Raw genomic sequence first — 18240 nt, 5'->3', positions numbered from 1 at the left:
ACTTAAGGATTAAGGACTAAGAATTTTTTTTTTTAATGCAGGGCAGAAACTTGTGTGATTAGTTGGCTTAAAGAGCATCTCATACTGTCCGTAATTCCCATGAGTACCGTATGGGGGAGATATTTTTTATTGTAATTTTTCAGATAAGAAAACACTTAGAGAGGTTAAGTAACTTTCCCAAAGTTGTGGTAACTGGTCAAACTACAATCAAACCTCAGGTTTATCCCTAAAGATACATTTGATAAGGGGGTTAATTTCTTTTTCAGATTTAACTTGAAATTCTTTTTTATTGCAGTTTTATTGAGATATATTCACATACCATACAAACCATCCGAAGTATACAATTACTACAGTATCATCACATAGTTGTGCATACAACCCCATGATCGATTTTAGAACATTTTCATTACTTCAGGAAAGAAATAAAAAGAAAAAAGAAAACCCAAATCCTCCCATACCCCTTATCCCTACCTATTATTGACCCATAGTATTGGTGTCGTCCACTTGTTACTCTATGAAAGAGTAATAAAATATTACAATTAACTATAGTCCGTAGTTTGCAATAGGTACATTTTTCCCATATACCCTCTATTATTAATTCCATGTAATAGTGTTGTACATTTGTTATAGTGCTTGAAAGAACTTTTATATTTGTACAGTTAATCATGGACATTGTCCACCACAGAATTCACTGTGTTATATATTCCCATGTTTTAACCTCCACCTTTCCTTCTGGTGACATACATGACCCTAAACTTCCCCTTTCTATCACATTAACAGACCATTCAGCACTGTTAATTATTCTCACAATAACATTCTACTGTCCCCTCTACCCATTTCCACACATTTAAGTTCAAACTAAACATTCTGCACATATTAAGCAACCTCTAGAGGGGTTTAATTTTTTAAAATGTGTAGGTGATTTTGAATAACCTTGTTCCCTTTCTCAGATTCCCAAAAAGAAGTATTACCTGGTACATATAGTTGGTGATTTCTTTCTTTTTTAAAATAAAATTACTGAGGGCTCTCTTTATTAAAATATAAATACTAAACATGATTTGATATGGAAATTCAAGTATTCTGTACTGTCTGGAGTCATTTAGCCTTTTTTTTTTCTGGAGGGGCCATTAAGGGAGAGAGAGAAAAAGATGGAAGGGAAACTCCTTCTCTCCACGTAGTACAGATCAGGTCATTGTGAAATTTGAAGCCATTTCTATCACTACCCCAAGGACTATATTTTATTACAAGATCTTATAGCCTGATTTTAATAGAGACTTTTCCTCGTGAAGTATCAATAGCATTTGATAGAATAAAGAAGAAAATAGAGCATATATGTGGAGGCATAAAGAGGTAGGAATGGAAAATTGAGGAATAGAGGGAGAAAAGGAGAGAGAGAAAAATCCTAATGCCAGCAACTTTGAACCTGGAAAGTAGTCTGAAATGTAAGTGGACCAAGAGAAGAGTCCCTGCCCAGTTGCTCTAAATGAACCCTTACTAAGCCACTTATTATTCTGAGTCACAAATAATTTAATTCCTGTTGGCACCCTTTCAGGTAACCTTCCTAAGGTCAAGAATTTGGGAACTGTCTTCCAATTTTGACAAGAATCCTGGATAGCCTATCGCTGTCCACAAGTACCAGTGTCACCACCAGGCCAGGTCACGAATCTATTTCAAGCCCTCCACACCTGCACTTCCCACAAATAAAATTTCAGCAATGCTCTTGGGGACAATTGAAAACCCAAATGTCATTCCTGAAAAGAAGACAGTGTGGAATTCTTAGTAGCTTAATTGCAAGACATCTGAGGGCACCCTTGTCAGTTCCTATTCTGATGAGGGATCTGCAGTGAATATTAGCAAATCTTGACTGCCCTTATGGATTTCAAACACCACATATGCGGATTTATTCACAGTAAGTAGTGGAGTGCTTCAACGAACAAGAAAAGAGAAATAAAGGTCATTCAATAATTAAACAAGGGAGGTTGGGTATACCTTTTTCATGAAACAAAATGAAAAATAAATCATCAAACAAAGGGTAGAAGTCACTAATGAAATACCCTACCCAGAATGTCTCGGCTTTGAAATTATTGGCACAGAAATAGAGATTATGTCCAGCAGATTAAAAAACAAAAGGATGTTTAAAGTGGGTAAAAAACAGTTGTTTTTCCAGAGGCCACTTTAGCTTTTTAAATACTTAAAAGAAAATTTTAAAATCATCTCAAACTGAAGTCAAAGCCTTAAATATAATTGGTAAAAGTGTTAAAATGCAGAGCCTGGACTATATGAAAGGGAAATGAGGTTACTTCAAGAACTAACTCATTTAAACATGGGGCTAAGGAATAGGGGCACCAATATATGTCAAGTTCTGATAGTGCCTTTGTGTCCTAATGCTTCATCCACATTAGTGTCCCTCCAAAATGGCTAAAATTGAAATTTGCCCAACTGTCTCCTGAGATTTGATGTTGTGTAACAAAAAATTGATCAAACCAGACATACGACCTTTTTTTTTCAAATATCCCAAATGATCTTTTTTTATTTTTATGTTTTAAACAGTTTTATTCATACACCACACAGTCCCAAGTAAACAGTCAGTGGTTCCCAGTATAATCACTTAGTTAGGCATACACCACCACAAACCACATGAGAACATTTTCATTTCTTCCGCAAAGAAAGGGAAAGAAGAGAAAAAAAGAAAACGAAAAAAAAATGACAACTAAAAAAAAAAAAGAAAAAAATACAATAAAAAGGTCAGACAACACCACCAATGCTAAGAATCCCATAACCCTCCCTTATATCCCCCTCTTATAGACATTTAGCTTTGCATATGACCTATTTTTTAAATGAAGGATTATTTTCAGTGATCCAGCGAATAGGGCATAGTTAACTGTAGAGAGCATTAATCAGTGTCACAAGTGAATGGACTGTGGACGTCCAGGTTTTGTAAATGGCCACCTTGATTCTGTGCTTAAATTAAGAAAATCCCTGGCTCAGAGGATACGAGATTTCATTAAAAGCAGCGGACAGACCACCCAAAGCCTCAGGGATTCAATATTGCCACTTTCTCTGAGCTCTCTATTAATCAAAACACATTTCAACCATGACATTTTCTTTCAAAAAGGTTCAAGACAATATATATGGCTTGGATGTACTAAAATGTCTTCTTAGCTTAAATCCAGGTTATTTGCATCTTTCCTATAAATAGTGTAGGTGAACTGAAAAAAAAAAAAACTCATTATATGAAGACTACAAAAAAAGTTTATTTGGGAAAAGTGATTTGATAAGAAATCAGCATCAGTTATTTTCTTCTCCCAATTACTTGGTTTCATAATAGGATGCAGTTTTCTCCAGACTGCATAGGAATTAGCTATGGATGTGATAATAGGACTTGTTGCATCACGAGTTAGGTCTCCAACACAAGCTCTTGTTATGGGAAGTGGAAGGACAGAGCTTAATTTCTAAATAACAAATAGGGGAAATGCAACATATCAGTAACCCCAGCCTGTGAACCAGGCTTCATCTTTGGTCATTTTCTGCGCTTCTGTCAGCAGCAGTGGTCCTCTCCTCCTCATAGCTCCAAGGTTTCTACATGAAAAGTGAGGACTTAATCGTAATGACACAAAATTGTTTCAGTTTTTTATTTTGGTTATTTAGAAGAAGTTTAGTAACACTCATGTAAATCTAAAAGTAAGTATACTTAGTGTATTAGTTAGGGTTCTCTAGGGAAACAGAATCAACAAGAGATATCTATAAATATAAGATTTCATGAAAGCGTCTCATGCAACTGTGGGTATGCACGTGTCCAAATTCCGTCGGGCAGGCAGCAAACTGGCAACTCCAGTGAAGGTGTTCGATGAACTCCTCAGGAAATGCTTCGCTGGCTAGTCGAAGAAGAAGTGAAGGTCCTCTAACTTTTTCCCTTAAAAGTCTTCAACTGATCGGATTAAATCTGGCTGACTGAACTCTCTCATTGCAGAAGACACACCCTTTGTTGATGTATTCAGTCACAGGTGCAGTCAAGTGTCTGATGATTTAATAAACCAGCCTTCTGGTTTATTAACCAGCCACAAATGTCCTTGCAGTAATGGTTAGGCCAGTGTTTGCTTGACCAGATACCTGGACACCATCACCTGGCTAAGTTGACACATGATCTAACCATCACACTTAGCATCTTCTAATGAATACAAAGTAATCTTTAACTGTTTTACTGAAAGGGGTACATTCTAAATCAAAGTATCCCCAATATCTGAACCTAAATATAGCCAGTTTGATTTGAATTTTACCTTTTCTAAGGCAAGATGATGATAATCATTGGGAAATTTCTTATATAGTGTCAACCAAATGAATGCAGTTTTTAAAATTGAAATCTCATGTAGATTTGGATATACATTTATCGCCATCAATCATCAAATAATCGTCATCGTAGATACATGGGAGCAGCACTCGTCAGCATAGATGTGATCTCAGCAGCTTTTCTAGAGTAAGAACTCACTTGAAAAAGCCTTCATGATTCTTATATTCTTCCCAGCATCACTGTTGCTCCATCAAAATTAACTTGCTACCCACATATTTTCAACATTTATTTTATACAATATGTTTTCATTTTATTTTTTGCTTCTACCATTGAAAGATTACAGCAATGATCAACCTTAACAATAACGTCTTTATTGTTGATAGTTTTTAAATGTTTACATTTAAAATTTCTAAAAATTACCATATTACAGACTATTATGTATGTAATATTATTAGCAAACACATTTACCACCTGCTCACTTTAGTATTGTTTACATTTCTAGCTACTTTATTTTATTATAGAAGGCAAACCAGCACTATATGTACCCACAAATACGTCTAAAATTTCCACAAATATATGACTTTCTTTTGTGAACTAACTTTCTGTTCTTATCCCTGCTGAGTTGATTGTGTTTGTTTTCTCTGAAGGGATGCTAGTGGTCATGACACATGCACACACTACACACAAACTCAGTGCCAAAATGCAATTTCAATCCTTGTACAATGGAAATATAAGAATTAGTATGCACTTAACTCAAGTTATTTTGAAATATATATTATAAACATTAGCAATTTACAAGCCAACTAATTTATTTCTGCCCTTATGAAAATGTATATTTTAATTCCTTGAATTAGAAATTAACGAAATAAATATGGTGTCTAGGAAACCTAAAATTTTTATAATTTAGAATTTTAGTTCTCAATGTGTTTTGTAGATTAAATTTATTTTTCTCTTATTGTACAAAGCTAGTGCCTGTTCTACCTTGGATTCCTAATGATAAAATGCTCATTTGTTTTAAAAGCTGGTTTTAAAGGTTATGTGTGTCATTTAAAATGTCAACATTTTTATTCCTTGATATATTTTTCATTTATTCTACAAATGGTCTACCTACTCCAGCATGGAGAATATTTTCATTTCTAGATAATCTTATGTTCATTTCCTCACATGTCAATTTAATTTCATGTTTACCAGCACATATAAAATGAATACATGTTGCATTATATACTTGTATTCTTATTAAGTCTCAAATATTTTCTTGTTAACTAGCAAGTATTATAATGACAATACTTGCTTTAAAAAATCCAACATTATATCAGCTGGCTGTGTGACTAAATTGTTAGTTAATAGCTCATTGTAGGGGAAATTTCAGTGATGCACAATAATATATGAAACAATCCAGTAAGAGAAACAAAAGTTAAAATTGATCTACAAAGGCTTCTCATTATTTAATTCCTCTGGAATAAAGAAATTTCTGGAAAAGTCTGTCTATGAAGATAAAGGTTTTGCTCTTTTCATGTGGCCCTTAAGATGCCTCAGTAATCTTAAGGCAGTCTGTCTCAGCTTTCTGTTTTCCCAAATTAGGAGAAATGAGTGGCCTGAAGGAAAAACAGTTATTATTAACATGATAAATAAACTTGCTTCATCTTTCTGTGATGTAAGGTAAATCCATCCCACTATATGAGTGGATAAACAGTGAACTATGAAGAGGAGAAGGAAAGACATCACCATTTTCATGGCCCTTTTATGTGCCTCTGTGCTGAGATCCTTAGAGCCCATGGAGTTGAGCTGCAAATTCTTGGTGTGTCTCTTCAAGGAGAGATACAAAAGGAGCAATGAGATCAGGGACAGAAGGAAAGGAATTAAATAGGTGATATTGAAAGAAATCAAGCTGTTACAATACAGAATTTTACTTACATCTGAAGACCAAGCCAAGTTCCTTTCATCTCTGAAAGTAACATTATTCCATAAACCATGAAATGAGCCTATAGATAGAAGATTGTAAAACAGTATAAACGAAGACCCCAGTAGAAGCACCAGTAGCACTTTGTTAATTCTCCACTTTAGCCAAATTAAGCAGGGGTGGGAGAAATTGGGTATTTTGAGGAAGTAGAAAACACTTAAACAGGTGGCAAACCAAGTAGCGAGGTGATTGGTCAGTGTCCAAAAAAAACTAATAAATCTTAATGTTTTACGAATGTCATGTAGATGTGGCCATAGCACTACTGCAAATGAATAAAGTAGTATTATCCAAAGATAACTGATTCTGGTGATAGCCAGGCAGGTGAGGATGCAGTCAACTGATGAGATCTTTCGACTCTTGACCCAGTCAATGCAGTTAACTAGTCCAATGAATCCATTCCCCAATATTCCCATTAGGAATTCTCCTGTTGCCAGTATCAGAAAGAGATTTTGAGGTCCAGATGGCATTTCTGTGGAAAGAAACCCAAAAAGCTAATTCTGTGTTTCACTGATACTTTTGCTGTCAAAGGGTTGCAGAGTAGTATCCAATTTGATGCTTTTAACTTTTGCAATAAAAATGCAAAAGTAACTTAGAAAGTGCTTCTCTTTGATACTATCTAACTCTTCTTCGTGAAAGTTCTGTCTGTTTTTTGTTTTAATTCTAGCCTTAGGCCTGAAATGCATGCAAAGGAGATCCAATCTCGTAGGTCTTAATGAAAAATTTTAATATTACCTTCAGTCAGCTCCTGATTTCCAAATAAAATGGTAAATGTGCCCACTCATCATTGGCACTGGTAGCAGTTTTCCACTTGTGATGACATCTGAAGTGAGGTATGCAAACATGCAAATAGGAGACAGACTTCTTTACATTGATTTGTAGTTTCCTTCTCAACTGCAACTCAATATCACTTGGAATCAGGTGTCTCCTTATCTTTAAGAAAATTCTCTAAAAATAATCTATAATTCAGGCATTATTCATTAATTTCATGAAATCATAATATCTCAGATATTACTGTAGATGAAATAAGTGTTATAAAAGTAAAGAGAAGCAACATCATACAGCTCATAGAGTAAAGAAACAATCTCAAATAAGTAATTACTATTGAGTAACACAAAAATTTGACCAAACCGCAATTGGAAATATAGGAGGGTGCTACAAAATCTGTGATCAGTAGTGAATTCTGGTTTCATGAAGGCAGTGACAATTGGCTTGGGTTTTTAAGCTTTTTAGTATTCCTTGAAGAAACAGATAAAAGGGAAAACGATTTTCCAGAATGATCATGACCATATGCAAAAGTACCAAAATCATTTCTCCATCAGAGCCATTCTTAACCCCTGACCTTTTTTCCAATTTTCCAATATATTGCTGGCTATTCAATTCTGAATGTGTCAACCAAAAGGAAAAAAAATAATTAAAAGAAAAAAAAGGTAGAAAAATAGTCCAAACTGGGGAAAGGGAACCAGGGAGATTCTCCATTTCATTAATTCTGCTCTTGGAAAAATTCTCCGTCTCACAAGAAATTAATTCTCAGTAAAATATTCTTTAGCTTGGTTTTTGTTTCAGCAAACAGGTAACTCTAGTAGAGTCAACCTTGACTGCACAATAGAATTATCTGGGGAGCTTTTAAAAAATACTAATGGTTATGAATCACCCCCAGGGATTCTGATTTGATTGATCTGGGGTTCACCGTAGGCACTCCATGAGAGCTCCTTGATCAAGTCAGTTGAGTCAATTGAGAAGATCTGTAAGTCAGTTCTGGACCTATTCAGAGCAATTTATCCATCCAGTGAACCCACTCCCCACCATTCCAATTATGAATTCTGCTATTGCCAGTACCAAAAGATTTTATCCAATCCTGAGAACATTTCCATAGAAAGAAAATTAAATTTCTAATATCATATCTCATTGATAAATTTGCAGTCAATCTTTTGCAGAATTGCATGCATTTCTGATGCTTTTCTTCATTGTTTTTATTGCAAGTTCAGTCTTAATCAGAATCTCCTGATGTTGGATTCAAATTCATATCTATTTAAAGAAGCCCTTCTCTCTGCTTTTAGTGTAATTCCAACCTTCATCCAGAAAGATCTGCTAGGGAATACAAACTCACATAGCATCATGAAAACATTTTTATTTCTTTGAAGGGTAACTAACTTCTAAACGTTTGTGTGTTCATTTATCATTGGCACAGTCTGCAATTTTCCACTTTGTAATGATTAAAAGGTCAGAGTCCAAGTATGTTAACATGCAAATATGAGCCAAATTCTTTTTCACTTATTTGCGCTTTCCTCTTCTCCTGAAATACTATACCATTTGGATCCAAATATCTTAGTTGTTTTTAATAGAAAGTTCTAGAAATAATCTAAATAATTTAGTTATTCAGTGAATATATTATTTGAGTGCCTGCTAATGTGTTGCACCTTTTTGCAAATGGAATACAGGTTAATATTTTTAAAAAATAAGCATTAGGAAGTCAATAAAATAACCAAAATACAGAAAAAAATCAATGAGACAGATAATGTGAACACAGAAAAGGTAACTACAAAAACTACTTTGGGGGAAGTAAAGAGGTCATGAACATTTGCCTAGGATTTTGAAGATATTTAGGATTTCATGAAGAAATTGGAGAACGATATTTGTACTGATAGAAGAGTATAGGAAAAGACATCAAAATCCAGGCTACTTTTCTGACATTTAAGCTCTTTTATCTGATAATTTACTGGTTATTTCAATCTGAATGTTCCTCAGTATCTCAGAGTAACATGTTTACAGTTAAACAAATTTCATAATTTTGCCCTTTTACCTTTCTATGTCTTTATTTATTTATTTATTTGGTGAGAGACATAATGCTGTCAATTTAGCCTTAATAGATGGGAAGGAAATCTTTGATTCAGATAAAATAAGGTACTAGTAAATAGAGGTATCTGTTCTGCATTTCAGTGACTGATTTTGACAAAAACCATTAGGTCATGAAAAGTGAACTTAGAGTTATAAACTTTGTTTCTTGATGTATGTGTCAGCAGAACTCTATTGTAAGAGTTCAGAGTTAAAATGTTGCCTGACACATAAAAATGAATGAAATCCTTCAAACACATGGCTGTCATGTCCCTCCATTAAATTCTATTGATTAATTTTTTAAAGTGTTTATTTCAAGAACTATGTTGTGTAATAAATAAACTAGCAATAGGTTATTTTGCATGAATAAAAAATATCTTAATTTAGGACTAATAATTTTAAGTCAGAAAGAGGGAAGTAAACCATAGGGGAACATATTGTATAAGAGAAAGTCTGAATGAAAATTAAGGGATTTGTTAGTATTTTAGAGAGAAGACTGATAACTTTGACCAGATTAGTATCAAGAGATGGAAACAAATGGCTATGAGAAGCATTTAGGAGGATGAATCTGTAAGGCTTGATGATCGATTTGGGGGCTAGAAAAGGGAGTAGTAAAACATGACATCCATGCTTTTGCTTTTGCCCCTGGATCCATGGAGTACCGTGACCTGAGGGAATTATTGTCAGAAGGACAGGTTTAGGAAGCCTAGAGGAGGAGGAGGAGGAAAAGTTGGAAGATAATGAGTTGAACACTTGAGGGTATCTGTAAGTCACCAACCAAAAAGATAGAGTAGACATTTTGGTATTTGTGCCTGCAGCTCTTTAAAAAGCTTTAACTAGAAGTGGAGATTTGGGGAGCATTATCACAAATGTGAGAAGTAATGGGTTCCAAGAGCCTTGAGGAACACCAGAAGATGAAGAAACCAAAAAGAAAACGTAAGAAATAGAGGGAGGAGAGAAATCAAAAGACTACAATCTAGAACAAAGAGTGTTATATGAAGGGAGTGATCTGTACTTCATGATACTAATAAGAGGTCAGTTACAAACTAGATTGGGTACTGTTTTAGTTTCCTTGGCTGCTGAAGCAAATACCATGAAATGGGTCCAGTTAAACAGATTTGAGGTTAGGAAAAAGGTCCAAATTAAGTCATCATCAAGACAATGCTTTCTCCCCAAAGACTGGCATTCTGGGGCTGGCTGCCGTGATCCTTGGTTCTTAGTTTGTCACATGGCAAAGCACATGGCGGTGTCTCCTGGTCTCTCCCTTCTCTTCCAGGTTCCACTGATGTTCAGCTTCTGGCTGCTCTGTCTGTGGCTTTGTCACTGTCTGAATTTCATTCTACATATAAAGGACTAATAGGACTAGTGATAGGATTACTAATAGTAATCATACAAGTAATATGATTAATTAATAGTAATAGGATTAAGACCCATCCTGATTGAGTTAACTGAGATAACCTCATGAAAAGGTCCTGCTTACCATGGGTTCACACCAACAGGCGTGGACCCACTTTAAGAATATGTTTTTTGGGGGTACATACAGTTCCAAACCTGCACAGTGACTAAGTTATTTACATCCCCTTGTTCAGTATGTCATTTTAAAAATACCTGAATGATTTGGGAAGTGAGCAGAGAAATTAGTTGAGAAGAAACCAGACAATACTTATTGGGAAAATCATAAACAGCTTTAGGCTCTTTTTTACTAATTATGAAAAATAATAATAATAGAATTGTAAGTGGCATTTATAGAACTTTTACTGTATGTCTGGCTGTGGGTAAAGTGATTTATTTGCATTTGTACACATATTCACCTAAGAACTTGCACAAGAATATTGGTAGTAGTACTGTTTGTATTATATAGCAATGTAAATAAATTTAAGTTGAATGAAATGTGGGTGAATCTCATAAACACAAACACAAAAGGTTCCATATTATCCATTTTTATAAAGAGGCAAAATAAAATGATAGAGTCAGGATAGTAATTATCTTTGGGAAGAAAGAAGGGCATAATGATTTAGAAGGAACAGGAGGGGAGCTTTTGGGATGCTGGCAAAGTTCTCTTTCTCTTCCGTAAAATGGCTGTCATAACACTACCTTAAAAGTTAGCTCTGATGGCTAAATGAGATAATGTATAAAAAATGCCTAATACTGTCTTGCACATAGTAAGTGCTCAGTTACAGGTCCCAATCATATTTTAAAGAGAACTTGTCCTCTGAATTTTCCAAATCAGTGCTGATAAAGTTGTTTTATTTAAATCTCCTATAGCTAAAATAGAATTTTTTACCCTTTACTCACTGTAAAGGATAATTCTCAAAATTCTTTTTATGGTTATCAAAACCTTGTTAGGATGAAATAAAGCAAATCAGTTGTCAGCCTATACATCTAGAATTTTCTCCTTCAGTATCTTTGAATGTGTAGAAAATAATTTTATTTGGAATATGAGTATGAGTTGGCTCAATTTTTAATGTTTATTGAGCTATAATGTAGGTACTTTTTTTTTAAGAGAAAATCTTGTTATTTTTTCCCTCCCACCTGGGACTGAGATACAATGTAAATTCAATTTGGGCTGCACTAACTAGAGAGTTTCGCAAAAGTGAAAGAGTGGTTTAAGCAGGAAAAACCAAATTGTGATTTTTTTTCCCCTTGCCTGCGATTATAATCATTGCTAACATACTCATGCTCTGGTTAGTTTGGGGTGGTGAAGGATTTAAGCTCTTACAGTAATGAACCATTCATCCCACTTGGTATTTATAAGTCACAAAAGATTTGGCTACAAAGTAGCATCTGACTAAGTATAAATTATTTAATTTGAACAAAAATTCATTTTTAAAAAAAATTAAGTGAATTTAACTGTGTATAGATTATATGACACACCAGAAAACAAATGTTTTTATTTATTAAGTAAGGCTTTGTGAGTAAGATGGAATACTTGAGCTAATAGTAATTAGACTCCCTTCCTTCTGCCTGTGAAGTAGAAAAAATAAGTCAATGAGAGTAAATACCACCCCTCAACCTCTCCACCCACCCCTGGCCAAACATACACACACACACACTCACACACACACACACACACTCACACACAACCTTGTAGAAAGGAGCCGGAAAAGTTGGTTTGGTTCCCATGAACGGAAGCACATGAAGGTGAGAAGAACTCTATTTACTGGATATAACACAGTTGATGTTAAAACAATTCCATTAGAATAACCTTATTTTTTTTTATGTTTCACCCAGAAAACACAAAGATAAGGATCCAAAATACTTCAAGCATGGTCCATGTGGCACTCTTTAACACTATGTCAACTTTAAGCTACGTCTATCCCAAGGGTGACCTTCATACGACCCAGGACTTGAGGCAGAGAGGGGAGACTGGGTGCCATTCATGCCATTTTTATCTTTTCTGTTGGCCCCAAGCACCCAATCTATGGCTTTTTTCAATGTGTATGGTATTAAGAATACACATCATGAATGAGTCATGTGGGTAGGTTGGTATTATCAATATAGGATGCCCATAAATCCCTACATTAGTCCATGGGATTTCAGCATATATCCACACCTGCCTCTTAGCCATGGGGCATGGATCTGATCTATGGAGCTTGTTGTTGTTGTTGTTGCTACTGTTTTGGTTTTTTTTCTTTTCCTATTTTTTTTTTAATGATCTAAGTCTGTGGTCAAAGAGGTGATGAAGCTTCACCTCTAAAATTAGGCTTTGTCTTCATTTTTGGTTTTCAGAATTGGACACAATTCTTTTTAGTTCACAACCAGAATCATGGATACAAATTTGCCTGAAAAAAATGCAAAACAGTAAATCAATCCCTAATTTGCAAGTAAGTAAATTTGATGTTAACTTGCCAGGCATCATCACACATGCAAAAGCTAATCTGTGACAATAGCTTTTTAGAAGCCATAAAATAGCTTTTACGTTGATTAAAGGAACAGAAAAAGGTTGTTGAAAATAATTACACCCCTATCTCATATCACAGTTAGGGTTGGTAGGGGAAAAGTCTGACTTAAAAAAATTAGTCATAAAAAGAAGAAAATCACTGTACAATCAAGAAATCATGATAAAGAAGTGTATACCTGTTATTCTGTAGCTATTTGATTAGACTTGAGACTGTGAACTGTAAACTCTGTCTCTGCAGGGAGACCAAATGCAGTGACAGGACTTAGTGACTGATGGAAATCGGAATTGTGTAAAGAAAAAGAAAAAGTCAGAAATGTCTCAGTTTTGTACCTTGGATGTGTTGCTGCCAATTAAAATAAAACATACAAGAGAAAGTGGAAATAGGGAGAAGAAGATAGATGTTTTTTAATTTAAGACATGCTGAGTTTGAGATGTCTGAAAATAAACCTTATAGTAGTTTTGACCTTGAATTCTACTTTTACCTCTGCTTTAATTTTGTTTGCTTTACCTAAAAATACATGCCTCATAATTCTCTTGTCACTTAATTCAGGTGTGTCTCATTAATAGCACAAGGTAGGGACTAAAAAAAAAAACATTTTCTGTCTTTAGTCAATAATGAAATCTTAATTGTTCACATTTGTTATCTCTAATATACTTGGAATTTTGGCCATATTTTACAACTTTTGCTCGGTGCTACTTGTGTTTATCTCTTTTTAAATATTCTGCTAAATGGAATATGCTTTGTTTGCCTTTATCCTTAGAAATTTCTCACCTGTAGAATTAGGTTCCTCTTAATCTTTCTGCTCTCAGACTTACCCAGTGAACATAGAAACAGCTACAAATTTTCAAGGCTTTTGCTGATCCATTTATCTTGTATTTACCATTGCCTAGCCCCATACAAACTAAAGTGAAAATCTGTTGGTTGAGTCAGTAAATATTTACTGAATGCCTACTGGTGCTAGACACTAGATTAGGTTTGAGGAAACAGTGGCAGCATGGCAGACACATTCTGCTTTCTGGAAGCTCAAAATGCAGCAAGGGAGAGAGACACATTTTACCAATTTACCATTATAAGAAAAAGTGCGTCTTTTGAAGTAAAGGAATGATGCTCTGTAACTACACTGTAACTGTAACTTTTCTTATGTGACACTTGAACTGAGATCTGATGGATACTTAGGAATTGATCCATTAAGCTGAGAACAAAGAGTATTCTAGGTTAAGAAAATCATACAAATGTTCAATACCAGGAATGAGATGGCCTCATTTGTGGAATGGAAAGTTGGCCATCGTGGCTGCAGTGCAGAGTAAGGGAGTGAGTCCCGTGAGACAGGAATGAGGTTCTTTGTCAGTGACCAGACCATGCAAAACTATGTCAGTGATCTTAGTGTCTATCATAAAACTGTTGAAAAGACTGTGATGGGTTTTAGCAAAAAAGGTGACATGATAATAATTCCATTCTTAAAGATTACTGCAGTGTTAGGGCTGGGAATGGATTGTAGGATGGTCATAGTGAAAGTTGCAGCAGAATCCCAGGTAAAATTTGATAATAGCTTCAATTGGGATGGTGGGTCAAAATGCAGCAAAATGGAAGATTTTCACTGACGTAAACATTTGATTGAGATAAATCTTTGATGGAGGTTAAGTTTTGATGTATGAAAACTTAAACTTGGGACTTGTTTTAAAACAAATTATCAACCCAACTGTAAAAGATAAATAAATTACTAATTAGGCTTAAAAGTTTCATATTTGTCAAAAACCTCAGTTAAAACTAGTATGGGATCATGCTACCAAAATTAAAAAGCATCAGTTCGGGAATGTAACTGAAAATGGCAAGAATGTAATGGATACAATTTGGAAGGATGAAGTTAATAATTGCATGCTGTTGACATCTGAAATGAAACTGGGTATTGTCAGTAGTTTATTAATATTTTTATATATGAACTCCTCTATGATTTGTTTATTGTGTATATTAATGTAGTAGCCTCACAAAAAAAGGAAACATGGCTCTCATTTTTCATCTACTAAACTGTATCTCTTGTTTTTTTCTTTACATCTTTTGAGGAAATACATTTTGATTAAAGTATTTTAGAATTAAACACCACTTTTCAGAAGCCAACTATGGCATGTTTGAAGAGAAACAAACACATGGATACACACACAGGAAACATTTGTGCTTCTATTACCACAGTAATAGACTAGATGGATTTTGATCAGATTTGGAGAGTATATTTGGTATGGTCTGTATATTTGGTATGGTCTGCTTATTTTCGGTCTCCTTAATCTGATAATAAATTTGTCTTTTATACATTATATTTATGCCCTAACAATCATGTATCTTAATGATCTATGTTGTTTTGCTTGCTGTATATAGATTCATAATATATTCTTGGCAGATCATACTTTCCATCAATATTTTTTTCCATACAATTAACTGATATTTATACTGGATTTCAGTTTGTCTAACATTAAAACCTCCATCCTTGTGTTATTTTTGAGTGCATGTTCCTAATATGTATTTCCCTATCTCTTTTTTTTTTTTTTTTTTTTTTTTTGTACTTTTGTATCATTTTCTTCTATCCGGAACCTTTTTCCCTATTTCTTTGATTATTTATTCTCTATTTACATTTATCTCTATTTTTATCATTTCTTTTATGTAAATATAAGATCTCTTGGCTTTATCTTCCTTACCTTATTTCTCTTCCCTGCCTATGTTTCATTTTCTTTCTCTTGATATGTCCACTCTATTCTGAGAGAGTTCTATGAATTCATCTTTAAATCACTAATCCTCCCCCAAGCATTATGCATTCTATTAATTTTCTCTAAACACCTATATTTTAAAAATTTCAGGTAACATTTTGAATTTTGAATTTTTTTAATTGTTCAATGCAATATACACAATAATCTCCCTGAGAATTCTAATTACTGAGTTTTGTTCCCCTCTTTTTCCTGTTTTCTCTCATCACTGGGTGTTATTGAGGGCTATTTGCTTGGCATGCTGACTTGACTGCTCTTTTTCTGACTCAGTTTTCCTTAATTATTTATTTCTTCATTTCAGTGGCAGATACAAGGGTGGAGAAATAGACTGGAAGGTTAAGCGCCATTTTGAAACCAGGAGACCTGTGGTTTAGAGTTGATGAAGATTTTTTAATCCTTTTCATTTCCTTGTCCAACGACCTTACCAGAAATGTAACAATGTAGTTTTGTAGGAATGAACAACTAAAATGGTTGAAATCATTCTCATTTTTTAACCTGCTTTCTTTTTCTTTCTTTCTTTTTTCTTTTTTTTTTTTTTTAGCTACAAATCAGTTACACAGAATCAGGTAAAAGGACTCACAAAACTCCACAGGATGGATGCACCCAAAGCTTTAATAAAGCTTTAATAAAAACAGGAAAAAGAAAGCACAGACAATGATAGAGGGTCCCAAAATTTCCAGGTGCAGCCCCCAGGGTCCTTTCTCAATCTCATATGACATGCTTAATCCTCAGATTATAAATCACAAGATATTTGCTAAGTATTTTTGTTACAAGGAACGCAGGTTTACTGAGGGGTCTTTTATACCCCATTAGGGTTCTGAAAAGCCAGGACATTTAACAAGTTAGGCCAGGTGAAAATCACCAAACTACACACCCCACCCAAACAATGTGTACCTGCTAGTACAGAGTGCCTCCAAGAGAATTTCAAACTTTAAACAGCATGTCATAAATCACCAGCTGGAACATCCCATCCTTATCTTGGGTCAGTACCAGACCTCCACATGTTCCCAGAGACAAGCATGAAGTAAATACAATCCCCCTACAAGTTAATTTAACCAATAACAATAACAAAAAAAACCTAAGGTTATGTCTAATAAAGTTCTCACTATTCTTTGAAAACAAATTGATGTTCAAAGGTGAAAAAACAAATTTTTTTAAACAAATTTTAAAAACAAAGTTTTTAAGCCTGTGTTAGTGAAGTTAAGGGCATCCTCTTTTTGCTACTTTGAAACCTTTCTTTTTAGTTGCCTCCCTAACCTTGTTCCCTATAATCAGGACAAAAGTGTCCTGAAGGATATGTGGCCCAGATTATTTTGCCACATAGTATGGCTGTTTTCCTCTTGGGTATAAAATGGCTTGTAAGTGATGGGGAAATTCCCAAATAGTAGAGTGAGAGGAATAAGAAAGCAATCACAGTGTTCATGACTTTCACTGGGTCCCTGTACTTGGATATCTGGAGCCAGAGGCCAGGGACTGCATCTGGCTAGTGTGTCTCCCCTGGGAGATAATTAACAAGGATCATGAGATTAGAGAATAATAAAGTCTATAAAAGACACCAGATTAATGAGAATATGGCCAACAATAAATGGACTTTCATTTATGCTGACCTTCCGACTGGAGTTTCTTTTGTATTTTATATCAGTGTTAATCCAGAAATAATTTGACCTCTCAGTCACTGAAAGAAAGGAAATATAGGAAAACAAGTATAATAGTAAAAATAAAAATAACGTTTTCTTCTGGTTGTTAATCCTGCAGCCAGAGGAAAATGGGATGGTAGAAAAGTGCTGACTTTAGCAAATAAAAAATACTGAGATGATGCAAACCAGATACTTGAGTACTTTGAAAGCAATCTAAGGACATCAGGAATTTGAACAGTCTGAAATTGGTTACTAATAGCAACACCCATAACAAAATTGTTCTTGAAAGAATGAAATCAGTCAAATAGATGTTCTAGTTCTTGACACAGTTAAGGTTACCAGTCCTATCAATCCAGTCCACCAAAATTATGAATTCACTACTGCCATAGTAATAAAGATATTCTACATTGGCCTTGATACAGCTGCAAAGTGAAGGAACCACTTGCATGAAATTTATGAATAATGGATCCATTGATTTACAAACAATCCATTGTAGTTAATACATATACCTGTTATTTGGTATTCATAAATTTTCCCTCTGTCACTCATCACTCAGCCTGCAATCAAGGAGTACTTGTGTTCTGTTCACAGAGCTCAGCAGTGTTGCCAACACAAACTCTACATGTGACCCTGACATATGCCCTTACACAATGCCCTTAGATTGTGATTTCTGCATGTGATTGTGACGCAAATATGTTTCTTTTTACTAAAGACACAAATTGAGGAAAAGTAGTTTTTGAAATTGTACATACCCAACTCCAACTAATTTGGATGCCTAAGCTAATATATTTTCTAAGAGGCTCCAGCAACAGTCTTAAATAAAGACTATACATCAAATCATTTTTATCACTGTCAGGAAAATGCAATA

General features: G+C 34.6%; 2 protein-coding genes across 3 annotated transcripts in view; one reads left to right on the top strand and one right to left on the bottom strand.

Annotated features, from left to right (window-relative positions):
* The window catches only part of LOC119541384 (basic salivary proline-rich protein 3-like), an 80957-nt gene that overhangs the window by 3938 nt on the left and 58779 nt on the right, over nt 1–18240 (top strand). The gene's annotated exons all lie outside the window — the stretch shown is intronic.
* TAS2R42 (taste 2 receptor member 42) lies at nt 5774–6715 on the bottom strand. The gene has a single exon (XM_037845252.1). The coding sequence runs from the start codon at nt 6713–6715 to the stop codon at nt 5774–5776; it is 942 nt and encodes a 313-aa protein (XP_037701180.1).

The sequence above is a fragment of the Choloepus didactylus genome, chromosome 8 (assembly GCF_015220235.1).
Source record: "Choloepus didactylus isolate mChoDid1 chromosome 8, mChoDid1.pri, whole genome shotgun sequence".
In the NCBI taxonomy this organism is placed as follows: Eukaryota; Metazoa; Chordata; class Mammalia; order Pilosa; family Megalonychidae; genus Choloepus; species Choloepus didactylus.
Note: the sequence above shows the minus strand (reverse complement) of the source record. Positions and strands in the feature narration are given on the sequence as shown.